The sequence below is a fragment of the Struthio camelus genome, chromosome 4 (assembly GCF_040807025.1).
Source record: "Struthio camelus isolate bStrCam1 chromosome 4, bStrCam1.hap1, whole genome shotgun sequence".
NCBI lineage: Eukaryota > Metazoa > Chordata > Aves > Struthioniformes > Struthionidae > Struthio > Struthio camelus.
Window position 1 is genome coordinate 85669886 of NC_090945.1, and position 26433 is coordinate 85696318.

Genomic DNA, 26433 nt, shown 5'->3' on the forward strand with positions numbered 1-26433 from the left:
AGGTAAGATAATATTCACCTTCTTGTGAGTGTAGCAGTCTGGTTCAGAAGACGCTAATGGCAAAGTTGTGCTCTCAGGAAGATCTAAAGGTCTAGACCTCCACACCCATGATCTAGCCCCCAGGGAGAGCACGCAGTGCAATGCAGGAACCTAATTCACTCTGACAAACGGAAAATTGTTTTCTTTAGTTATGGTTTGCTATAATACAATACTCTGCAATTAAGCCATTAGGGAACATGGAATCATTCACTTCCGTCGGGGATGTCGTGGGTGAGGGGAGATAGTTTTTGATTGTATTTGACAGGTAACAAAATGTAGCACAGACCATTTAACTAAATTTTCTTCCAGGGTCTGTGTTGTGAGCAGGAATCCTTGGGACAGAAGAGAAGTGACCGCTCAACTGATTATGAGTCATTTATTCTGAACTACACAAATTTTAGAATCCAAATCCCAATTAAGACATTACACTACATGTGTTAATTAGTCCCCTCCTCCTTCTAAATCAAGCCATAACTCTTCTTAATTAGGAGGTTAGCCACTGTAATTTGAACTGGCCTGAGTCTGAAGCACTCCTGGAAATCACACCTGGAGGCTGTACCACGGATCATTTTAAATTGGTTTAGTTTTAACTTGGGTGATTATAAGGTCTCCAACAGAGCAGTAATTAAAGAGGGTGCAGCTTCCAAATTAAAGTGTCAGGGCAGTATAAGCAGTGATGTCTTGGTTCTAAACTGTGCTCCAGGGAGGCTTGAAGGATGCTGGTCTTGTGATTTTTCTCAACAAGGGCTCTAATGGATCACGACATTTTAAGCGTAAGAATAAATCAGTTCCAGCAATTGCCCCTCTGCATCCCAAGGACTAGTTACCACAGCTCATTGCTGGCAAATCTTGAATGACTCATGTACTGCAACAGTGCTCGCAGGCTGCTCTTCTGTATGGAGTAAGAAGGAGTGCTTCCCTGACTCGGATGAAACACTCGCAGGCTTCTGCAGGGGTCTTTTAGCTTAAATCATTTTCTGTTCAGAGCAAAGTAGCCAAATACTGGAGAATAGAAGCCTGGCTTTCACAGTGCAAATTGTTAGCCTCAGTTCTGAGTTGCTTATTAGTGAGGAGCTAAGATATTGGCGGAGTTAAAGGTCTGGATCTTGCTTTCCTGGTTCTCCTTCCCTGCTTCCACCGCACCTTCCTGAGATGAAGCAACCGTTCAACAGTCGTCGCTAGCCAAGGGCAAGGAGTCTGGTCGTTCAGACACACACACAACCTGGAGCAGGGTAATGGGTTCCCACACATCAGCTGCTCTTGTTATAATCCATCAGGTGCATGCTCGTAGCCTGCAGGAGACGTGAAGCAGATGGGGGCTGAAGTAGTCTGTTGTCTTGCATTTGCTGCAGGCTCAGGCTGCACGGGGAGATGGTCCTGCAAAATAACGTGTGCGTAGGCAAAAGCACTTCGGTTCAAGGCTGGCAGCATCCCCTGATGTGGAAAGACTGCTTCACTTGTTTTGGCCGGGGATCTTGTGAAGGGCACACATTTGATTAGAAACTTTTTTGAAAAGTCCAATGATAGGAACCACAGTGCTGTTTAGTGGTTAGTCTGATGATTATCAGACCTTCCCTGCCCCGGAGAGCTCCTCTGTTCTTACTGCAGTGGAAAGGCATTAACTAACTAGCAGTAGCAGGTCTCTGCCCGTGTTTGATGGCAGGACACCTTAAGGCCAGGGAGTGGAGAGAGACACTCTGGGACTAAGGCAGGAGCCAGTGGCCCACTGGCCAGTCTGGCTGACTCTCTGCATTGCTAAAGTCCGCTGCATGCTTGGACAAAACCCACTATCAAGCTACTCTCTCTTTTTAGTATTCTCAGTTGTTTCAGATTGGTGGAAATAAATTGAATGACAGGTGTCATTTTTGGTGAAAATAGCTCCTGAACAAAACCCTCAAGAATTCTGTTTTTCTTCCTAAAGCATCGGGTTCACACTCATTTGCAAACCCTCTGTGGTTCTGTATCCTGTAACATACTTAAAATACCAGCTTCTATCGGTTGAATGTTGTCCGTGTCATTTGGTGTTAATTGCATCATAAGGGTCACTTAATGGGTCATTATCAGAACTTGACCTTGCAGATATCTTTAAGCCTTTGCTGTTAACACATCTTAAACTCATAAATATCCCCTGGGGACAGCTAGTGTTAAAACATCCTTATCACCCACTCTAAAGATGTTTGATTTTTGACAAATTAAGATATTGTCAAGTTTACTAGCTTATTACGCCATTAACAAAGTCAAATGCCTTTTTCACCACCATTCTGTTACACAAACGACAAAGTCCTCAGTGAAGTATGTCTCTCAGGAGCCTCATTTCCCTCTGCTCACTCAGCGTTGTCTCCAAAGCCTTAATGCAGACAGCACCTGCATACGTCCACATCACCTTGTGCGTTATTTACTCCAGGGTGAAACTGGTTTGAGATGGGGGAAGTGTGTGTGAGATGATCCTGTTTTAATTTGGAAGAACTGAGCATTACAGTTGCCCATGGCTGTATAACACCACTGGGTGGAAAGCCACAGTGTGCCTTACACAGAGAGGGCCTCTCTGGGACTGGATCGTGCTTTGCTGTGGGTAAACCTGTTCTTATCACTAGGATGACCCGCAGAGAAGGATCCTAGATGACGTGAAAAAAAGGCAGGAGAACGTGATCCTTTATTATTCGTCACCTGTAAAATGAACGGCTAGAATCATAGGTCAGGCTGAAGATGATCTGGTCTCAGCGCGGGTTCTAACACCAACTGAGGGAAAGGAGGCCAGCAGGTCTGAGCAAACGCTGACGTCTGTTTGGGTGGTGGCGTGTGCTAATGTGGTGTGTGGAGTGGGCTAACACAGCCTTTTCTTTACAGAACGTCCCTCCTGAGGTCCCGGCCCCGGATGATTCTCCCGGTGCAAAGCCTTGTGTGCCTTGCTGCCTTTGGCCTGGCCCTCCCCTTGGCCATCAGTCTCTTCCCGCAGATGTCCGAGGTCAGTACACGTCCGGGGATATCTCAAAGCTGCTTAGCAAGGCCACTGCTTGTTTTGCCTTCCTAGATAATCGTCAGTATTTCTTTTTTAATGAGGTAGCAGAGACCCATTGCAGTAGCTCTAAGGAGGTAAAACCATAAGAACTCCTCCCTTTTGGGTAAATCCCACAGTAGCAGTCAAGGGAATTCATGCTGCTCCCAGTTAGCCATACGCAGGTTACGTTGGCTTAGGAATGGGAAGGGAGAGGGGATGCGCCAGCTATCGGGTGTTTGGTATGTGAGACGTGCGCCGACAGCAGAAATCGTTTCTTGCGTTGAATGTTGCGTTCCTGTTGGGCTTCTTCTTTTGTGGATGAAGTCCACTGCCATCTCCTTCATTTGAGTAAGTGCGGATTCACTGAGGAGGGGATGGTTATGTTAATCCCTCTCTCCCCACTACCGCTTGCTAGCGCAGCCTAGATTAGTATCACGTGGCTTTTCCCTAACAGTAGCCAGCGCTTGGGTCGTATGGTGGGATATACCTTTCTAGTGAGCACGAAAGTTCTGAACAGAAGACTCTTTGTTCCACCCAACAAACATACCTCTTAAAGACACAAGGGAGGGGACCGTGTGGTCTTCCTGCCTTCCATCACATTCTGTGTTCTCCCCCAGCAGTGATTTGCTTCAGACCTCTCCTGTACGGAGGACGTTTAGCGTGTAAGGTGATTAATTACAACACCAGGGAACTGTGGGGCCCACAAGTTGGAATAAGAGATTGCTGAAAATATATGAGGATAATGTTCTACCTGCTTGATCTCCAATCAGAAGTGTCTCAGCTGGCACTGTGGGTAACCGTTTCCTCTTCTGGTGACGTCCAGGTCAGATGTGGTCAGATCACAAGTCAAGCGATGTTTGTGTTTGTAACTGATGACTCTTGCTGTGAGAGTCAAGCTGGGCTCTTCCTGTCTTTGCTGTGAACGTGAGCTTAGTCAGAATGGAGCTGCGTCAGCCAGAGCATGGTCCAGCTCCCGCTCTCCCAGGACAGTGTCGTTTCCTTGCTATTAACATAGTCTGTCCATCAAGCAAACAGTCATAACTAGCATGCATATTATGAGCAGGTGTACCTTCCTGGAGTTTCTTTGAGGGTTTCTGCTTTCTCATCTTCGTGAAGACACAGCCTGTGGGGCATGGCTTGTCGGTGCTTTGTGTTCTACGTTGCATTGTTGGTGCTTCAAAATACTGTTTTCTCAGGGTCTGAGTGATTTCCAGGGAAAAACCCCACAATTCTGCACCAAGTGGATGCTGCACCTCATGGCCGCTAAAATGCAAGAAGGAAGATAGGATGGCAGTTGTGGAATGGAGCTGTTAAAGAAAAAGGGAACAGGCAGAATGGCTGATGAAATTGCTTATACCTAAGTTAATTGAACAAATTGCTGAGGTGTAAATTTTTTTTAAGACATTAATTTCATTCATTCAGTGTTTGGAGATTTGCAGATTGTAAACCAGGGGAGAATCATTATTATAAAATGGTAAAACCTCTGTCAAACAGAGCAAAGGACTTTAGTGGCATTTTTTCTGTTTGAACCAGAACAGTTGATCAGAAATTGGTGTCACAGTCTTTGCTATGTTATTCCACTGGTTAATTCCCTTTTTCTAGTCTGAATGGGTTTATCCACAACTCCTAGCCAGGGAATCTTGTTGCACACTTGTCTGCTAGACTGAAAAACATGTTATGAATTTTCTGTTGTCCTTCTAGTTGTTTACAGGCTGAGATAAAACCATCTCTTAATCTTCTCTTTAGGAAGCTGGATATATCTCAGTCTTGGAGGCCCTTGCTAAAACACGTTTTCTGATGCTTTAATGATTCACATGGCTCTTCCTTAAACTTTTTCTAATTAGTCAACATCCTTTTGGGATCATTTACAGGAGATCCAGACACAGTATTGCAGTAAGAAATTGTGCACAAGTGCCGGTTGAAGGGGCAATGTGATTTGCCTACTCCTACTTGAGTTCATGCATCCACAGAACATGTTAGTCATGTTGGCATGAGCTCACGCCTTGGCTCATGGTCCATCAGTTATTTTGCTTTGCCCTCAAATTCTGCTCAGAGTTTTTGGCTATGAAAGACCGAGGAGTATTTCCAGGTTCAGCACCCATTCAAGGTACATGCCCAGGGTATGTCCGAAGTTCATGTTGGAAGGATATATCATCCCTTTCCCAGGGAAAGGAACTGCAACGTGCACCGCCAAAAGTTAGCCATGGCCTTTTCTGACAGGTCTCCTTTCAAAATAATCAGTGATGCAGGACTGGAGGGTTTACCACCAAGCTCCTGTACCTCAGAAGTTAGACACTGCCAGTGTTCCCCAAAAACGATGCCCCAGGCTGTAAGTACAGTCTTTGCTTCCAGAAGCAACCTTATGTTTGGCCATAGTATGATGCACATGGACTTCCTTTCCGCAGATCACCATGTGATCCAGTTGTCCCTGTACCAATGACTTGTACTCTTAATTATTTACCACTTCCCCAGACTTTGTATCTTCTCACTTCTTTAGTAGCTGGTCGTTGTATATTTTCTTCCTTGTCGTTGGCAACACACACGTTTAGCAGTGTTGGCCAAACCAAACTATTCTTTCAGCATAGACAGGAAACTCGTTCTACAATTTTTTTTTTGAAATTTAGTACGTTTCCAGTTTTTTCTGTAGGTTCACCTCGCATCGCTCAGCACCTGAGTCTCTGAAGTAGTGCCTGCGAAGGTCAGCGGGAACTAATGGTTTGGTACCAGAACCCGTGGCATCAGAGCTAAACACCTTCTCAGAGAATTTGGGCTCTACGAGAATAACTATTCATTGTCTTAGTTTCTCTAGCTGTAAAATGAAACTCACGAGGCCTTTCTGCCAGCTTTTGGTACAGTCTGAGCTTTATAGGTGAAAAATAAGCTATAATGTTTACTTTTTGATATTGCAGCTTGAAAAATTGTGTTAATGCTAACAGCTGCATGAATTCTAGCCCCCTCCAACACAAGGGAAAATTAAAGTCTAACTTCCCTTAGAGAATATTGCAGGCACCGAGCAATATGAAACCAACCATGCAGAATCACTTGGAAATGACCTTCTAAAAGCAGATGAAATGTTATCTGCAGTGTAAACATGAATCAGTGCTGATTAGTAGATCAAACAGAATGACGTGCTCTCTGCCCACGCATCATGTCAATGACGAGAAACCATTACAGCCGGTGGTATAGCTCATTAACTACTGGGGTCTCAGCTCTGGTCAACTGGAGTTATCTCTGCTAGCACAGTTGGACCTCTTGAAGCCAAGGAATCAGGTTCTCTAAAGCTCAGTCCGATCAATCTTCCGGTCTCGTTTGCATTCATTGTAAGTGTATGTATGTATAAAGGTGTTCGTCCCGTTCTGCCGAATCTCATTGAGATCTCTTCCGTGGTCACTACTTTGGGGCCACTCAAGTGAGCAAAGTGATTTATCTGAGACAATCTCTTCAGAGCCATTTCTTCACAGTCTTGGATAGGAAAACTGATTTACATTGCAAAGAGCATCTCTCAATGATCGTGTGACTTTTTGATCATTCATCACTGATCCATGAATGTGTCAGACAACTAAGATAATAGATTTTGCCGTGTGTTTGGAAATTAACCCTATTCCAAGTGTTCTCCTTCTCTCTCTGTATATAAATATAGGTATGTATGTATGCATGTATTTGCTTTTTTCATACCTGCAGTCAGTGAAGCAGCTATGAACACGACACTAGTGAGGTGATGCTGTTGTAATGAGCTCTACCCAGGGAGTAAATTATTAACAACAAGAATGTGATAGGCGTATTCTGCTCCGAAAATATGATTATGGCCTGAAGAGCAACCCTTTAAGGAATTGTAAATGAGCCAAATTATGCCCTTAATCACACATTCACAGTCCTTTTTTCTTTAGTCAGAGAGGAAACGCAAAAGCTGATGTGTTATTAAGCCCCGGTTTTAGCATTGGAGCTTGACTGTCTTCTTTTGATCCGCTCTTCTAACGGCGGTTCTAAGCATGCTTCAAACTTACAGTTAGTTTTCAAGCAGAATTAAAGCCTTGCGATACGTTTGATAAATGTCCCAGAGAAATGCAGCCACCGTATCATATACCACCAAAATTGTCCTTCCCTGTCTTGCCAAATGCCTTCTTCCCACTTATTTGTAAAGAAGGTGGGTTTTGACATATTTCTTGAAGGTAAGTGGAGCAGGTAACTTGGATGCATGTTTACAACCCTGCTAGTACTAATGAAAGAATGGGCCAGCCTTGCCGTATCTGTGAACTTCATGCCTAAATACTCCCATGGCCAAAAGCTTACAAGACACATATCGCACAGCTTGGAGAGCTGAGGAGAGGGAGAACCCCAGGAGTGAGTCAGAGGCAGGAATTGGCTCCCTGGGAGTCCCACACTTGGTTGTGGGTGACCTGGCAATGTGGGCCCTGGCAGCCCCTCTTGGCTCACTTCTTCTCACAGTTGGGGAGCAGCCTCAGACCAACATGGTCCCGTTGCTGCTTATGTGATATCTTGGCATGGAAGCCCACTTGAACTGCTGATGGGCTGGTGCAACTGAAGAGCCACAGTTTCACCACCTTCCCTACAGGGTTTGATTTTGCTTATACATCCCTAACAATATGCGTCAATATGCATCAGCCGTAGCTGCTTCAGAGTCAGTGGAATTATACCTGCTTTAAGGCAGCGTAAGAGAAATTAGAATCTGAACGTGCAGAATCCTGTGAACAGAAACATCAGTATGGACCAACTGAAAATCGTGGAGCTGAACAACCTTTCCTTCATGCTGGGAAAGATAACACATCCAGACCTTCTCTTGGGTTTGTATTTAGTCAGACTAAGACCTCATATCTTCCTTGATTTGGCACAGATGGAATCCACTTTATTGTCTACAAGTGTGCTCCAAAATTACAGCTTGTTTCTAGGTGTTATGGTTTTGAAGATAGCCTTAAAAAATAAAAATCTCGTGTCAGCCATAAAGACAGGGGTTCCTGAGTCTGAGTAAACTTCATATACTGAGAAATAGACTTTTCATCCCAGTAGAGTGTTAACTCCAGTATCTAAATGCATCAATATGCATTAAATAATTCACTACTGTTAAGCTTAGGAGAAGCATCTAGTTAATGCATTTAGCCTAGAACCTGAAACTGCCTCCCAAGCGCCCCAGGGAATCTCTTTTCTAGCCGCCTATCCTACAGCATCCCCACTGACAACTCCTACTCAGTTATGCACTGCCAATAGAAACAGCTGTGACAGTTCCAAACTGAAAATGGGACTTGTGTAAATTAAATTCAGTGTAGCAGCAAAAGAAATAACCATGGGGTTGCTCCACTGATTTTCCACTCTTTGGTCCCTGCTCATCCAGAGCATTCATTTTGCAGCATCACAGAGGATGCTATTGGGCTTTCAGGGTGCTGCAAAGGCGCAGAAACCTGCTCATCCCACACACGGGACACTGAATGGTGCTGATAAAGAAGGATAAACCCAGGTGAGAAACGGAGCTGAAGCAGCTGTGGCAGGAGTTGATGGCAGAGAAACCTTTGCACCGGCTCTGTTAATACACGTGCCCTCATCACAGGTTAAGTTTAAAGGACCTCCATAGCGGGTTAGGGCAAAACGAGCCATCTTCCGGAATTAGACTGATTTCAGCTGAAAGCCTTTTCTTAAAAATAGTCTTCCTTTTGGATCTCCAGGACACGGGGAATAAACAGCCTAAAATCTAAGGCTGAGCTATTGTTTTCCAATCTGTTTTAGCCTTCATCTTGTTGGCAGGCTGCTTTAGAAAAGCAAAAGGTTAATGAGCCAATGTGCAGTGGGATTATTGCAGTAAAGATGACAGTGAACCAGTAATTACTAATTAGATGCAGTTTAACAGGAGGAACAAGTGAAATCTCCTCTTCACCAACTGTCAATAATTAGCAGATTTGGTGAGGTTGAAATGTGTCCACAGTTAAAAGGCTGATTTTTTAATGAAATGGCACTTGACAAAAGAGCTATATGGAGGTCACAGCCATAGCCCTCGAGACGCTTCCCTATACCATACTTAGGAGGGAAATCAGATGCAAGACAGCAGGGGGTCCCCATGAAACCATTTCTCCCTTGGGATTACATTGCACTGGGGGAGGGGAGCAGGAGGGATTCTCTGCAGTAATTTTGTCCAACTTGGATGAGAAGCAAAGGAAAGGATTTGCCAGCTGCCACAGGGAAAAATGTTTGAGAAGTGAGAAGTTCTGTGGTATTTCTTTGCTCCTGGGTCTGAGGAATGGTTTCCTGAGAATCTGGTAACCTAAGTGTGCTGCCCAAAGTCTACCCTTGCGATGGAGGTTGATCTTGAAAAGAACTACTCTTAGAAAATAAGTGTCCTTAAGGACTTGTAGGAGGATCTCATTTGTATGTATCTCCAGAAGATGGAAGAAAATTGTGACTACAGCCATGCCGTAAGACTTTGGTTTCCTACTGACACATATCATGACACTCCATCATTGACTTCTGAGGCATTAAGAAGTTCCTCTGAGAGTTCTCTCCTAAGTACTGATCCAGTTTTCCCTCTGGAAGTCAGCAGAAGCTGGCAAGTAACTGGTGACATAGGCAAGACTATTTTCAGTGTGTGCTTGAAATGTGTAGCTGACGTATGTGAGCCCGCTTAATGCCCATGTAACTCTTTTTACTTGAGTAGAAACCCACCAGGATTTATGTGGTACTGAGTAATTGAATGCTGGTGTGGTTCACGTTGGACTAGAGAGAAGACCTGTGGTTTTTGGAAATGTGTTGAACTCGGTTCTGGGTTTCAGATGGGAGGATGGTGCAAAACAAGATTTGTGTCTGGCCTTTTTGGTAAGGATAGACTCATTCCTATCAGAGGTTGGAGGACAAACAAGTGAACCGTTTCGTGTGAAGGGCAGCACATAGTCCTGCGCTTGGAAGGGGAAAGTAATGGGAGAGGAGGTGATATCTGGGGAGTAGCAGGATGATGCTGCCGTGACTAGACGCATAGGTTTGAAACAGTTGCACCAAACCCAAATGTGATGCTAGCTCATCCTTATTAAGAAGTAATAGCTCATGGAGATCATAGACTAGGTCTATACTAGCAGGGCTCAAGCGAAGTTGGGTCACTGGCCCATGGTGTCCAGACTGGACACCATGTCTGCACCCTCTCTGGATTGATTTTGGCTCACGCCAGCCATCACTTCCCGGCTAATACCTGGGCATGGCCAGGGGTAGCACTTCCAGGGACTGCTCCCAGAGAGCAGTATGAATAAAGCCACCCTCTTCATTGGGAGAAGGGGGTTTAGCCATATGGATGCAAGCTGGGCTGTACCGGTTGTCTCCAGGGCCTGAGAATGGATTTGGGTTCCTATTATTTAATACAGATGTAGCCCTACATACCCCGTGGAGACAGAGTTCAGCTCTGCCATGTTTTCAGTCCTTGGCCCTATAGGTCATTCAGAGAGACGGGATCATGGTCACACAGCGCAGCAGCAATCCTGGCCTGTCCATCTGAAAGGTGGCCCTCTAATAACTGAGTCTGCTGGACAGGAAGAGCTGCAGCTATGGCCTGGGGCTGCACACTAAGGGATGGGCAGTAAACTTGAACCTGACTCCAGGCTGAACAGCCTGTTTGTCAGAAAGGTTTCGGTCCTCGGTGGTTTGAAACAGGAGTGGGTTTTACTGTTTGTTTCTCTGCCACCTCCCTCCTGTCCCTGTTCTCACCAGCCTTCCCTAATTGAGAACATCAAGCAGAAGAGATGTGTTCCCTGGCTGGCCCCCCCTTTTTGGCGCCTTGCTCACTTCTCATCTGTTTTTGTTCACCTGCACCAGCTGGCAAGGGCAGGGTGTACAGACCCGCGAGTGTTTCCCGAGGAGCCAGACTTCACACACTGCCTTCCCGTGGTCCTACCCTTTGGCCTTCCCTTTACACCTTCGCTCGACACCCCCTCTCCCACCTCGGCAGCCTGGCAGCTGCAGAACACCTTTCCTGTAAAAACAGGAACTCGGGGGAAAAAAGCGTAGCTTGTTTCCAATGCTGCAGGTTTCCCCTAACAAGCCTAACTTTTAGTTTCCTTCTAATTGTGGTGCTCAGGAAGGCTGCTGCCCAGGAGACTGCCAGCATGGAGTTGTTTACCTTACTGAGAGCATTTAGATGGCCTGAGCTTGTCTGGCTAAGTTCATGCTTGTGCTTAGGCTTGCAGAGGAGCTCACGAGGAGGTGGAAGGGGCTCCGCGGTTCCCCAGAGATGACAGTGAGCCATTACCACTAACAGTCGCAGGAATTTTTGATGTTAATTCTGTGCGCTGTAGATGCCCACGGACTGTTTCCAAGCCATCTCACACCTCCAGGGCAAGTTGTTCTGTCAAGGACTTGCTCTTGGCCGGAGAGGTCTGCCCCCATTCCTGCTCTCTCTGTGCCTGCCACGTCAGTTCGTCCCCAGCTGTCCCGACTTTCTCCATCTCTGCTGTTGGCTCTAATATGACCACCAGGAAACCAACCTGGAGCTTTTGCTATGTTTCTTAGATGTACCTGTCATAACCACAGGTTAAAGCCAGCTCACACGACCAGACCCACCCTCCATATCCTAAATTTTCAAGCCATAATCTAAGGGACAGCAGAGCTTTTTGGAGTTGAGGAGCTCAGGCACGGCCAGTGCAGGCAGGCTGGAAGGGTCCGACGCAGGCAGGCTCACGTGCTGTGAACCCCGTTCTCTCAAGTTCAGGTTTTCCTAAACATGTGAGGATGCTTCGAACTTAGTAGGTCCCCCCTTCACTTGCAGTGGTGCTTTGGCCTCAGTTGGTGAACCAACTGACCGCAGCCACTCTGTGTCCGCCCTCCAGCATCCACAAACTCCCTTCTGCTTCAGGGTGGCTCAGTTTAGGGGTTGGTGTTTCTACAGAAAGCTTGTAAAAAAACCAAGCAAACCAAAAAGAAAAAAAATCCAGGTTCTACGTGACCATGACACCCTCGTTCCCCCTAGTCCTGAAAAACACCAAGGCCTCATTATTATAACTCTCCATCACTATTGTCTGATGCTGTTTTAAGTTCTATTTCTGGGACTGTAGCAGGGCAATGGAGGAGATACCGTGACTTGGTAATTTCCTTCTTCACTTGTCTGGTTCAACGCACAGGCAAGTCCTGATGCAAGCCTGTGGCCGGTAATCTCACAGAGCAGCATCTGCGTTGTCGCGGGGCCATCTCCTAGGTTTTCTTTGGACAGGCGAGTTACTGATGATCGGCCTCAGCAGAGACCCAAAATCCCAGCGTAACTCTGAGCAGCGCCCTTTTGATTCACCTCTCGGAAACTCCTCGTGTTATAGGGTCACTTACGTGAGAGGCAACCAGCAGAGAAGGAACCGGTTTTGCAAAGTGAAGAACATTACTGGTTCAGGACAGCTCTCCTTTCCATGTTTCTTTTTTTCATTTCTTTCTCTTGCCCCACACAATCAAAGCATTTCCCATGTCAACTCAGTCCTGAACAGGCTGGGCTTGGGAGGTCTCAGGCAACACTCCTTTTTGGGAGCAAATATCTCCTTTTCCAAGGTAAGTGAGAAGGTGCCCCATTAGATCGTGTCCAAGCTGATTGCAGGAGATATTTTCCAATGACAGCTTGACAGCAGCTGTAAAATGAGTTAGAGATTTATCTGAGATGGTGAGCAAATATTTGCGTTGCGGCCCTTGTCCCTGCCTGCACCACCCTGTTGGTGCTGTTGCCATTGGTTTAGCAGGTTAGGGAAGGTTTGGTTTGAGTAGGGATGGAGCTGCCTGCCCTTACAGTCCGCACTTCGGGGAAAGTGTGGTCATGCTCTGCCTGCAGTGCAGAGGAAGAGGAAGGACCCTGTCTTCAGGGGCATCAGCTCCACCGTCAGTCTTTGAAAGCCGGTAGGAAGTGTTGTGGTGGTTAGATTTACAACCGCCTTGCCTGTTTGCACCTTGCAGGGTAATTATTAGGCTCAGTGACATCCCGCGCCTGGGAAGGTCACGAGTGAGTAGAGTTGTGATTGATTTGGGGACGGCGTCTTTGTTCTCACGTTCCTTGTCCGAGAGGCTTTGATTTGTGACTTGGCTGTTTTTTGAAGTCTGTTGGTAAGAGTGGGCCTTTGTTTCAGGACCGAAGGTGAAGTCTGTGGGAGTTAAAGGTGCTGAAAATTTCACAGGATCTGGCCCTAAAATTGTAACCTGGACCAGCAGAGCTTATTCTTAGTGTGAAGCAATGGCTTGAAGCAGACTGTTATTTGTGGTCATTCAACGTGGGTGTGGGAGAAAGGACCCTTTTGTACTGCCCAGGGGCTTCAACAGCAGTGTCAGACAGGGATCTGGTTTCATGTTTATATCTCTGTCCCTGGGATACAGGTTCAAGTATGTAAACTATCTATCCTGCAAGCACAGGCTCCTGCAGGTGTGAGGGTGCTAGTGGGCATAAAAAAACATTCCTGACACCATCTCTTTTGAGGAGTCTTCACCTCCTGATGGCTATAAGCCATTAGGAGTCAAAAGAAAGAGCTGACATCCGACAACTCCGGATAAACAGCTAAACATTAACCCTTAAAGTGGCTCGAAAAACATACTTAAAAGGCACTTTGTGGAAAGAAGCCATTTTTTTGCAGGCCTGTTAATTGCTGTCTTTCTTCGGGACACCTTTCAGCAGCACCTACTATAAACAGAGCGGCTCCTCCCAAAGCACTTCCCCCCAAGGATGCCTCCCCTCGTCGCAGGGGATCTCAGTCCTGGTCTCCTTTTGCCCTGTTCAGTCCACTGAGCCTCCTGCAGCTCTTCAGTTTTACTTATATCTTCTCGGCCAGAAAGCCAAGACCTTTCCTTTTTGTCTGCCAGCCCATCCTGAGCACTGGTTCTCCTTTCTGGTCTTGGAGCAGCCTTTCTGCCTGGTGCAACTGGGTCCTTCTCCAGCTCTTTCCAGGCTGTTGCCTGGGCCACCTCTCCCTTGCTGTACAGGGTTGTGTTACGTCCTTCTCTGCTTACTCCAAGAGGTTTGTTTTAGCTCATCTGAAGCAACCGTACCTCAGTGTACTCCAAGTGAGAAGTTAAGGATATGAGCCAAAGAAGAAGGCCTGTCGTCCAGACTTGCCTGCTGTAATTATACTTGGTTATCGTAGAAAATGCCTTATTAATCACATTTCCCAAGCACAAGCATTTATAATTCTCTGTAATTGCTTTTTAAATTGTTTGGATCTAGCAGACGGTTTCTGATGAGTGTATTGGTCCTTCAAGAGAAGGAAATATGAAGAAGGCTTGGGGTCCTGAGGAACTTGCTTAGCTTCTTTAAAGCAACAAAGACGTCCCTAAATTCCTATAACACCCATCACACTGTTCCTGCGTAATAGCTAGAGAATTGCAGGGTTTGACGTTCTCACCAAATAGCAATAAATGTGCTCTTCCTCTTGAAGGATTCATATTAAAATGGACCTAACTGCACTTTTTCATCAAAAGGGAAACTTGCCTTTGTCAAAATTGTGATGCCACAAATTTAGAGCGCAGGAAGTTGTTATTCCCCTTTCCTTCTTCCAGCGGAGACTATTGCGTTTCTTGAAAACGCTGCTCCTTCATTTATATTTAGGGAAGATTTCTGTCACACCACTTTAGGTTTGTCTGGCAGAGAGCTCTTGCTGCACCATTTTCATGTCCCAAATGTTCTTATGGCACAGACTTGCACAGCCCGGTGCTGAAGGGCAGTCCCCTCTGGAGCACAGCGGGATTTTCCACAGAAACTTAGGACAGGAAGAGAAGATCATATTGCGATGAGTTAAAGGCCTGGTGTTACTCTGATCCGGATCTGTTTTTGGCAGGGTGAAGCCATTTGGGTTGATGAGGGCATGTCTTCCAGTCCACTCTTCCTTTCATATATGACAAAAGTTAGAGATTGCACAGGGAGCTGAGGGTGCTCAGTGCTTCTTGAAATCAGGCCCTTCTTTTCCAGTTCCTAAATGTAGGTGAAGTTGCCTCCGTCAGCTGTCCCTATTTGAAAGCAGGGGATTTTGTTTCTTCCGAAGAGGAAAGACAGCTCTATTTGGTGATGCGTTATGTTCCAGTAAGGAACAGGGGTTGCAGTGCCCCTGAACTATGCGATTTTGAGGTTTCTCAAGATGATATTTTAGGTGAGCTGACGACTCTTCCACCCATCAGTTGGCTTGAATATCCCCTAACGAAGTCTGCAACATGACTTCTTCATTACCTAATGGAAGAAGCCTCCTTTTGTCCTGAACGCCCTGCACAGTTTCAGGAGAATGACCTCTCATGAACACTCAACACTGGCAGACTTGAGCTGAGAGTATGTGTGGTTCTGCTGTCGTACCAGCCTGAGATGCGGACTATTCAGGATCTGGATGGCAGCAGCTCCTGAAGAAATTAATTATTTAGTTTACCTCTTGAGCACTTGCCTTTTACACATGAGCAGACCTTCTTCTCCAGAGTACAGGAGACTTAATTCCTCCAAAGGCCTTCAATTTGGTTCTTTGCTTTACACGACAAATCATACTTTTGTCTCAGCTTGTCTCTCTCCAGGGCAACTTCACTTTGGTTCTTGATCAAGTGTCACGCCTGAGCTTCTGCATCACTGTATATAGGTGGTGAATTTATGATACGCCTTGCTGCTTGATCTCCTTGTCCTCTGCTCACACTGTGTGTGAATCATGGCAGGATCACAGTGCCACACTCACCAGGGACTCACACTGGCAGCTCCTGGATAGCAGTGGCTGGGTGAAGATGGTGAGAATGAGAAGAGGGAAGGCCCCTTGCTTCTGGGATTGCTACAAAGAACTGGAAATGTCACTTTTTTTCTGCAGGATAAGAAACTGGAAGACTTTTGTGGTCTTGCTTTTTAAAACCTAATGGTTTCGTGGTTTGCATTTTTTCAATGCTTGGCATTTCTGTTGCTGTGGGCAACACTCTTGTTCCACAGAAGACTCACAAACACTATTTTGCAAGGGCTGGGAGACGGTTTTGTTCAGAGGAGTGATCTTTCCATGCATTCAGAAAGCTGGAAGACTTGAGCGTGTTCTGCTTCCTGGTGAGAGGATCTCGGAGCAGTGGGAGCCCCACGCTCACCAGGCCCAGGCTCTGCTCCTGAGCATGGCTTCCGCTCATCCAGAGACGTCATCCTGAGGCACTGTAAGGCTGCCCACGGAGACCTGGAAAGTTAAAGCTAGTGCCTTACTGAGGAGCTGGTACAGGGCAGAGAACGAACGCAGGGGACAGAGCACAGGAGTGAAACGCGTCTGTTGAGCTGCTGTATTCAAAGGACAGGCAGGGACATGTCAAATGGTTGAAGCTACCTTGCAGCCTTAGGTGCCTGCTGTCATGTGTTATTTTCCCACCTTCTGGGAGCTGACATTGTTGTCATCAATCATTTCTATAGCACCGGAAATAAACGTGCTGCTGGGCAGTGGGAGCTCACCGCCACACAAGTAAATTGTTCTCTGCTGCAGCCTGGCTGGGTGGTAGCCCAAAATGCCATGTTTTCCTTTTTTCCCTTCTGATGAAAACGTTTTCTTGATGTAGAAGCAGTGCATAATATTTTTCTTTAGAGGAGCTGTGATATACTAATTTGCAACTCCGTGCATAGGCAGCTGTGTTCTCACAGATCCGGAGAGCAGAAGTTAAAAAACTGCTGCCTGGATGAAATTGCTCTCCCATACTGACCCATAAATCCTGCAAACTCTCCCGTTCTGCTTCGGGGCAAAGTCAATTGCTCCTGTTTAAGGTGAGGGCGGTTACATCTTAAGCCTCGCAGCTGTGTCAGAAGCAATTGCACATCTCTAGCCAAACATCTGTTGAGTATGAGGAATATTCCTGCTCATCTCTATAGATAAACCTGATGGCACCCAAGTTGCTGCTGACACTTTGCATTTCATGCTCTGCTAAAAGCAGTGACGTTTGCAGGGGACGGTACAGAGGTGTCAGCAGATGTGATAGAGTGTGAATAGCTTGTGGCACTAACACCGTCACTGACATACTTTATCTCTAACAGATGTCGTAGCGAGGTAAGGCATGTTGCCACATTCAGACCCTTTGCAGCCTGATCTGAGAAGAGCCTCTGTTTTCTCTTTGGTCCTACAGAGGCTTGGAGGTGGATGCTGGTGGTCAAAGCGCCCCATGACAGGAACCAGGCACAGAAAAAACTTCTGAAATGGATAACCCTCAAGAGCTAGGACAGCCAAAAATTCCAAGTTTCCTCCTTTTGCCAATATTTATTTTTTCAAGGAGGGTAGAGAAAATGAAGATAAAATTAATTTCTAGGGATGGCACTTTTTAATGCCGGTTCCAGGGGCATCCAAACAGAGGTTTGAGAGCAGCTGCTGTAAATGCACCAAAGCAGCTGGGAACAAGCTGGTCAGAAAGTGCTGACGGTGCAGTGGCTGGAGCAGGGCTGCAGCACCAGCATCTACCCCATTTCTTGGGCAGGCTTTGAAGCCTACACTGGGCCATAGCCAGTTGTCCTCCAAGGACAGAGTTAGGAGGCCTTGGACTAGCTAGTTTGAAGTGACTTCAGGTCCTAGTGGAGGCAGTGCGTTTCCATCTTGCGCTTTGGTGTAAGCCTGGTTTAGTGTCTGTGGAGAAATGATAGATCCCTCAAAAGCTGCTCGTTGAAAACCGAGCTCTGAGTTCAGAGACAGTCGTTTATGTGAAATCCTCTGTTAGGTTGCTACATTGCAGGGATTTAAAACACGTTGCCCACCTGCTAGACATATCTCACTAGTTCCAGATTTGCAGTCAAGCAATACACTTTGATTGTCTCATAATTCCTTCCTCTACATATATGCTGAATTACATGTGAATCCACTCATATGGCAGTAAAAGGGTAGTATAAATCAAGCACAGCCCTGAACTTCTTGTCTCCTTTGTTCATCCTAATCTGCTAATGGCTGTGTTTCACTTCAAAACACGTGAGTAAGAGGGGAAACTTCAGCTGGCAGAATGCTCTCAGGCGTAGACCCGAGTGCAGCTACCCTCCTGGAGCGATGCTTCACAAGTTGCATTGTATTTACAGTCTTAGGCAAGCTCTGACCCCTTGAGTGAGGCTGTGTCATAACTTTATTACTAGCAGTAAGCCGTGCACTAGTAGTGGCGACTGTCTTTTGAGGCAGGAGTATGTGCCAAGTGTTCCTCTTTTTGAATAGACTGGTCCAGAGCACTGGAGAGGCTTAATCCATCGGCTTGGATAGCAGCTCCCAGCCCTCATCTCCTCGGCCTTCCCAAACCATCGCCTTCCCCACACATCCACAGCGGTCTCTGTCCCTGCCCGACGTGCTGCATTTGCCTGCACAGGCTGAGCAGGGACATCTGAGCTTCGTCTGCTGCCGTCACGGCCGGGGAGCGTTGCAAGCGCTTAGGGAATGTCAGTCCCCCGGTAAAAATTCCTTACCTTAAAGTGTCAGACAAAAGGCGAGGATCAAAGCGGAGGTGGCAAGGAATGAGTGTCTAAACCCTGAATAGGGGAAGTAATCACTGCCGAAATGCCTGAGCCTCCCGCAGGTGCGTAGCCGGCTTTGATCCCAGCGTCTCGGGGCACCCGGGCCGCCCTCCCCGCGCTGACCCCGACGTCATCGCCGGCCGCGCTCGCGTTTGGGATGCGAAGGGCGTCGAGCCCAGGCGTTCGGGAGAGCCCCAGGTCCCCGGGGCGCAGCGCGGGGCTGCGTCCGGCCGCGTCGTGCACAGCCCTGCCGCTTCGTGTGCCCCACGGGCCACCGCTAACCAAGGGGCACCGCGCTGCGAATCACCCTCGCCGCGAGTCCCCGGCAAGCCTCTTGCTGGTGCGGGGCCCACTGCAGCATCTTCCCAGCTTTCGGTTAAATTTTTTTTTTAAATCTTAGCCAGCATCCAGGAGTTGAATAACTTGTTTCCATGTGTTTGAAGGAAAACATTTTGATCTCCTGACTCAATACCGTGTTTTTTTCCTGTGGAAACTGTGAACGTGTCTTTAAAAGAGGGGAGTTTAAAAGACCTGAGGGAAACAAAAAAAAAAATGGAGAGAAATATTGCAGTCGACTCCAAGTTCAATTTTTACTGTTAATTTGAAAGGAAAACAAACAAAATCAGGTTTATCTAAATTGCTTTTCCCCCAGTTTTGTGATTTGGCCGGCAAGCTGAGTATCAGGTATTGACACAGTTATTTATCACAGCATACAGTAGTCATGAGACCATCTCTCAACCAGTGTGTTCAGTTGCTGGGTACATAGTTTCTTAAGTACGTAGGAAAACTGGAAAGAGGTCAGAAAAGAGTTTTAACACCAGTTTTTTAAAGGATAAACTGCCTTGCAGAGGAGAAGGATGAGGAGTTTTATCTATACCTGTTAACAAAGAGGTGATTTAATAATCTTTGAATACCTTTCAGGAAGAGAACGTGATAGTGGAGAGCTCCTTAGTGCAGCAAAGAAAAGAAAAAAATGCAAAGCTGGAAGTGTGAAGTTAGAAAAACGCAAACCGTGGGATGGTTTATAGCCTTTGAAGCAGGACACCAAGACGCCTGGTAGATTCCCTGTTGCTTGGACTCTTAAGCCAGTGGCTGAGTATCTTCCCAAAGCTATCATCCATGATTTCACCTGAAGGTGTTGGACCAGACGTAGCATTTCCCGCACTCTCTCGCCTGTGTCAGCGGGTCACGTTAGGTTACGAGAGCCCCGTCTTGGGTTACGGCTGTCTTTGTGCTGCGGTAGCACCTTCGGCTTAGCCGCCTTGTAGGTTGTCTTAAAATCCTACAGCTGCCGAGACTCGACTCGTCCATGGTGAATGGGAGGAGACGATGGGGAACAGGAGGGATGCGAGTGCTCTTTGTCCCCCATCAGACAAACCATCCTTGTCATCATCTCTTTGGGGCTTTTCCAGAGTGCAGCATCAGGCCTTGCATGCATTTAGTTCATCCTGCATCTAGTGCAGCTTGGTTGAGGCGGGACAATTTGGTCTTAGCTGGTTTCACAACTGCCCTAACCAGTTTTTTACCCATTACTTTCATGTCATCGTAGCCTTTCCAAGCAGCGATCCTTAGCAAATGCCATTTTCCTGATCTTGAGTTTTAGCAAGTGGATCCATGGGGAGCACTTGTAATTCTTGATGGCGAGGAGAAAGTTTGGAGAGAGTTTATCTGAGCAGAGGAGGGAAAGTCTTGCTGTCTTTAAATTGTTCAATTTACATTTTCTATTTTTGGAAAGCCTTATAAAAATAAGCACAGGTTCCAGGACAGATTTTCAATTTTGGTCCTATTAGCATTCTTTCAGCTACTGTCAATTAAAAGAAGAAGATCCGAAATATCGGAAAGCATAACGTTTAGGCGGTTTTACTGTGGGAACAAGAACAAACCTAAAAAACCCAGTCAAGCTGTTTTTCCCATCCCAAGTAATCACGTTACACCAGTTGAACGAGTTCCTGCTTCTCAGCAGAAGTGCACTAGTTGACTGTGCGTTGAGCCCAAAGTAGATCAGGTTGACGTGAGCCATCACGAAGGAGCCGCCGGAGACCAGCGCAAAGGTGGCTTCACACCACGGTTGCACCAAGCTGCAAGCGGACATTTCTGGTTCCCGCGGCTTGGCTGATGAGTGGTAGCTCGTTAAGCTGAGGGAAAAATGTGATCATTTTTCACTGTGTCTGCAAACACCAAGGGCAGCCCAGGGTCTGTTATCAGGGCTGGACATGCCTAAGATCTCAGCCTCGTGGTGCAGGCGCTGCAAGCTCTGCACACAGCCACCACCATGCAACCGGCAACTGCAGTTCTTCGTGGCGCTGCTTCAGGCGTTATTAGTGATAGTCATTGCTGATCTGCTCCGAGCTTCAGCTAGCCTGGCGGTGCCCTCGGCAGTCGCCGTGTCTCCCGTTGCCTTTTTGGAGGGATGCACAGCCAGGGACCTCAGCAGGGCTCCTGGAAGGGGCCAGCGAAGCGCTCCCAGCAATAGCTGCCCCGGGGTCCACGCCGGAGCCGCCGCTGAGCCTTCCCGTTGTAATTCCCAAGGGAGATGTAGGAGAGGAGGTGACCAGCCAGATTATCCCTTCCCCCACCTCCTGGTACAGCATCCGTCAGTCCGCAGGACCCTCCCCCTACCAAAATTGGCTGCTTTCTTCCTTCTTTCCCCCCTCCCCTTTTTTTTGGCTGAGTGATGAGCTGTATGCCAAATCCATCTGCTCCTGTCTCCCCTAGCTGCCTTCCATATCATTACAGGATCCCTGGCAGCGCGCCTAGACCTATCTTTCTCCCTCCACTCTTAGGAGCACATTCCTTTCTACACCTTTTCCCGAGCTGGGATAGAAATGAGTATCAACCCCAAACAAAAAGCATCTGCTTTCTGCCTGCTTCTGCTTCACCGGACGCGCATGTACGCTACACCCGTGTCAGCAGCGAATGCAAAACACACACAACCCCCCAGCTCGCCGCCCCGCCGCCAGCATGGGCTGATGAGACTTGGGGCTCCCGGCACCCGCCACGCGCTCGCTGCCGTGCCGGCTCCGCAGCACCAGCTGTGACCACCGCACCATTTGTTCCTCCAGCCCACGCCAGCACGCGGAGCCAGTTCTTTATCACCCCAATTAGCCTTGTCGGTACTGATTAGAGGCGAGCGGCTCCCACTGCAAGGCAGAGATGGGGGGAAAGGCACTTGCGCACGCGGCGGGCCCCGCACGAGGAGAGTCCCTTTCCAGTGGCTTTGTTCCCCGCGAGGGCTAGGTTTCGCCGGGTCGGCAGCACCGCGGGAGAGCGCACTGCCCGCATTACCCGGGTTATGCTGACTTGAAACAGTTGTTTGAATACGGTCAGGAGCTGCTGAGGTTTCTGTCTTTTTTCTTAATGCACTTGGCGATCTGCTGGAAGGAGGAAATGATCCTCCAACTGCGCTGGATCCCAGATCCAGTGAGGAAAAGCAGTATTGGGAGAGTCCTGAGGCTCACACTGCCCAGATCTCCTACCACATCTCCTAATGTGCTTTGAGAAGCGCTTTTGCTGCCCTGCTGTGCACCTTGGCCAGCCCCTGGTGAGGATCTACGTGCAGCTACCCCAAAGCTTTCATTAGCCTTCTAGAAGAAGAGCAGGCTTTTCCCCTTCTCCTGCTGTGTTGCTATGGTGTCTCCTGTGCCAGAACGGCAGGTTATCGAGCGGTCAGTGCTGTACTGATGGTCTGCCTGGAAGGCAGCGGGCTTCTCCCAAATCAGCCCCTTTTCAGCACACCTGGTAGTGGCGCTTGTACAGCGTGATTCCCTCAAGTGCTGGTGGTGAGCTTGCGCCCTACTTGGACTTGCATTCTCCCATCATCACGGTTGAAGGCTTTTCCTGTTAGGCACCTCAGCACTGTAATCCTTGACTCGGGAAGGGGATCCATCCTTTGCCCCAGCATGACAAGTAGGTCTACCTCTTCAGGAGGAAGAGGATGGTCACAATTCAAGCCCAGTCCTACGGTAGGCACTCAGTTTGGAAGGGCAAGGACCAGTTGTCCCTCAAGGGGTGAGCGAGGTCCCACCACCCACTGTAAAGTCTGCTCCTCGTTGCGCCCTCCATGGCATGCATTTCTTTTTAGAGGGCTTCTCGGTGTCTCCCTGACCAAGAGGGAACCCTCCTGATCTGTTTTTTCTGAAGCTGAGGCACAAAGAATTGAGTGACCAACAAGCCCAACCTCCAGAAGACTCTCAAGGGTTTGGGAGCACCTATCAAACCCTGTTCTGGAGGAAACTACCCTTTTCTCCCCTGCAGCAGTGTAGGAGTATCTCCATGTGATCAACACGGGGATTTCCTTTCTCTTAGCGAAAGCTGATTCATCTACTCCCAAGATGGCTTCTGCCACCAGTTCTCGACTCAAGAGGTCCACAGCAAGGCTACTGGGATTCTCGAGGTGGCCAGGTCGGGCTCGCCCCACTGCGTATGCGCTGCATGGCAGTGTGTGGCGCTGTGGTCGCCACGTCCTTTTGGGATGCTGTGTTGGGTGGAACCTTGGTCAAGGAGGTCCAGGCCACCAACAGCTGGAAGAGCAGTCTACCCCAAAAGGGGTGAAATTACACTCTCTTACAAAAATCAACCCTGATAGACTGAAGGAATGAAGTAGTACGTGCTGAAGGCGGCCTCTCCCCCCATCTTCCGCACGGGATTTCGCACGGGGAGGAGTGAGGTCTGGCAGCACCTGGCGTGAGGGTTGGCCCACCCTCTTCCAGGGCCTTTCGAAGCCCCTTCCACCTGGGTGTTTCTCCTTCCAGTGGGTGCAAATGCCCAGCCCCGATGCCTGGGAGCTTTCCTTGCTCTGTCTGGAAGACGAGAAGGAAAACAATGGAAAGAAAAGCTGCGTCAGAGCCAGGCGGGCTGGAGTCAGTCCGCTCTCAAAATGGATCCCGCCGGGCTGGCGTGCGTGAGAATAGCCTTTCCTTTACCTTTGCTGGGTAGTCTCCCCCATTACAATGCTTCACTTTGTGGTGCAGCACAGAAAGAAATGGTGAAGTTGCTAATAATGGCACTAAAAGAAAATATGCTACATCTGTTATGGATAGCAGTACAAAATTAGCTGATCACACCTCTGACACCCAAGATGTCTTCACTTAAAATACTCGTTGGCTTACTTTACATAATTTGCTGATTATATTTAAAAGAAATACAATTTTGCAATTACTGTTCTTTCTGGTGTGCTATCTATGCATCATTTTCTTTTTATGTTTATATATTTCTCCTTCATTAGTGCAGTCTGAAGGGTGATTAGATCCCTTCAAACATTTTACAGAGGTTAAACGTTGATTAAGATTTAATTATTACTGTAAATAGCTTGGAATGACATATGGTGCAAAAACCTGACATATGTGCATTTGAATAAATGAAGTGCTATTTCCCATGATGCTTCAGTAGCTGTTTAACAGCTTTGCTGAAGGGTTATGTTGCACCTCATGTTAAGATTGCTTTGATGTTATATTTTGTTGGGTTTTTGCAGCTGAAAGCTAAGAACAGTTTTTCCAGTTTTTAAAAACATTGAATATTTTAAATACCTAAATTGTTTTGCACAAATTTTTGCTAATTTGTCTAACTAGGTTAAACATTTTCAAAAGCATTTAGATTTTAACGTGGGTTCCTAGCATTGTGTCGGTGACAGCACCAATTCAATGTATAGGATCCAAAAAAGTATAATCTTGCAAGGTGCACTGGCCTCTTTCCGAGTCGGACCTTTGCTCGCGCCGGCAACTGAGAGCACCACGGCTCCGTCCCCTGCGTACAAGGGTTCAGAGCGACTGCGGCGCGTTGGAAAGCTTTCCTGCAAATCTGCCTAGGGAGAAAAATAGCAAAGGGCTGGTGGTTTCACAGAGACAGAGGAAGGAAGAGGGACAAAACACGGCAGCCTCTAAATCGTACATCAGAGCGCTTTCCCAAGCCCGCCAGCGTGGCGTCTGGTCTGTTCTGGGCGAGCGTTATTTTATAAAACCGCCGACGTGCGCCACGGTCTACAAGGAGAGGAAGGGCACTGCGGGGACTCCTGGCGCGGTTGACGTCAGCCGGGTGACGTCACCCGGGCGAGATCACGCTGACGCCGGTCGGTGCAGGGTCGTAGCCGCCATCCCCGCTGCAGAACGCAGGGCTCCCGGCGCTGGGTCTGGGTCCGGCGCGGCTTCGCTGGGTCCCTAGCGTGCTGCCAGGGGAGCTTGACTCCGGCAGAAGGAGGGCGAGCCTCACGTTAAGACGACGGCCGGGACTCGTTTGACTCTCAGCGACGCTGTATATTTGATTTAAGGTAGCAAGGCAGAGCGCGTGCGTCGTTTCGTGCGAGGCAAGGCAATATAAGGCCTTTCCTGCGACTTAACCAGAGCAAAGCGCATCGGAGCCACCTGGGAAAGGCGTGATGGGCACGCCAGGTACCAGCCGTGATACGGTGTTGTTACTGGCTTATTTACCTGTTGTTTACAGCCAAAGTAACTCCAGGGGACCTGGCTGTAGTCACAGAGCCTCTTACCCTGGTGCCCGTGGGTGTCCCCCCCCCCACGTCACGCACGGCAGGCGAGAGCGAAGCCAGGCCCCCTTGCTCGCCGCGGTCATCCCCGCTGAGGCTCGTGCCGAGACCTGCGCCGACGGCGTGCGCTCGCCTAGGCCGGGATTGCTTCGCCGTGTTAATTTATTGATCTGTCCAGCTCCTGCTGCAGCAGACGCGTGTGATACTGATCCTTCCTCCTGTCTGATTCCGCAGATTGAGACGTCCCGCCTGGAGCCCGAAATTGCACTGGCCACTACCAGTAAGACGGTAGTCTACAATAAGGGATTGTAAGCGGAAGCGGACCATCTCGGCACAGAAGATTTGGGGAGGGAAAGGGGGAGACTTGCGATTACTACTGGGAAAAAAAAAAAAACCAAGACACAACAAACAATAGAGCTCAGAGATAGTAACGTATTCCCGCTCCCAGCGGCCTGGGAGGGAATTAACACTTGGAGAGAACTGACACCTCACACCAGTCAGAAAAGATTAATATTAAAAGTTTTAAATTAGCAACAGGAACAACTACAACAATTTACATTCAAACACTTTAGAGCGCTAGCTAAAGAATAATCGCAGAATTTATAGCACTGCATGGAGGGACGTTTAACGGTACGTTTACCTGGTTAGTCCTAACTTCATGAGCGTAGGCTTCACCGAACAAACTTTGTTTTTCGATGCGAATTAAATCTCAACACTGATGCTGCACAGACCTGATCCCGTAGGGACCAACGGGTGCGTGGATTCGAAGCGCGACGTCGGGCGTTTGCTAAGCGCCCCGTATTGATTTCGTGTCAATCCCGCCCCAGTAATCCGGCACAAAAGCCGCCTTCCACGCTTAAGATTTGTAACCCGCGCTCACACAATGAAGGTCGTAGCCTGGGCGCCCTCCCGCCCTCCGCCTCCTGCACACGCGAGCCTGGTGGCTTCCTGCCGCGCGTTGCGCTCGCAAGCCTTTCTGCGTCGGACGAGCCTACGGACTGGCGTCTCGGCAAGGATTTTGGCCCAGTGGTCAAGCTACTGGAAAGCCAGCGTGCCCACGCACTGGACAGGAAGCGCTCTAGCACAAGTCACATTGATCTGCTCTTTTACTTTGCACAGATGTGAAGGATGGGGTTCGTCCCACCTAACGTAAGCCCTCTAACAGTCAGGTCGTTAATTTAAGCTCATTGGGTAAGTCATGCTCTGCTAAGCTCATTGTCTAAAGCCATCTTTTCACCAACGCTTTAAGCCAGGAAAACTGCCGCTGCCCTGAAATCAACGCTCCCGGCCTCAAAGAGCTGTTCCAGCTTAAACAGAACCGGGTTCCAGCTTCAAAATTACCCGGCAAAAATGAAGCGGAGTCGCGTTGGAGCTCCTCGAGCTGGTGCGTCCCGCGCTAGGACTCGCGCCGGTGCGGAGGAGGGCTTGGAGCCGGAGCAGCCGGCGGGCAGGACAGCCGCTCTGGGCAGCCGCGCCAGCCCGAGCGGTCGCGAAACTCCGCTTTTGTGTCCTGCCTCGTGA

General features: G+C 48.2%; 1 protein-coding gene across 7 annotated transcripts in view; it reads left to right on the top strand.

The window, feature by feature from the left end:
* Nucleotides 1–25310, top strand: part of SFXN5 (sideroflexin 5) — a 111025-nt gene extending 85715 nt beyond the window's left edge. For all 7 annotated transcript variants that reach the window (XM_068943846.1, XM_068943844.1, XM_068943842.1 and 4 more), the window contains 2 exons: nucleotides 2887–3004; nucleotides 25147–25310. In XM_068943846.1, the coding sequence (XP_068799947.1) occupies nucleotides 2887–3004; nucleotides 25147–25224 (196 nt within the window). In that variant the 3' untranslated portion in view covers nucleotides 25225–25310. The remainder of the gene's footprint in view (nucleotides 1–2886; nucleotides 3005–25146) is intronic.
* The last annotated feature ends 1123 nt before the right edge of the window (nucleotides 25311–26433 follow it).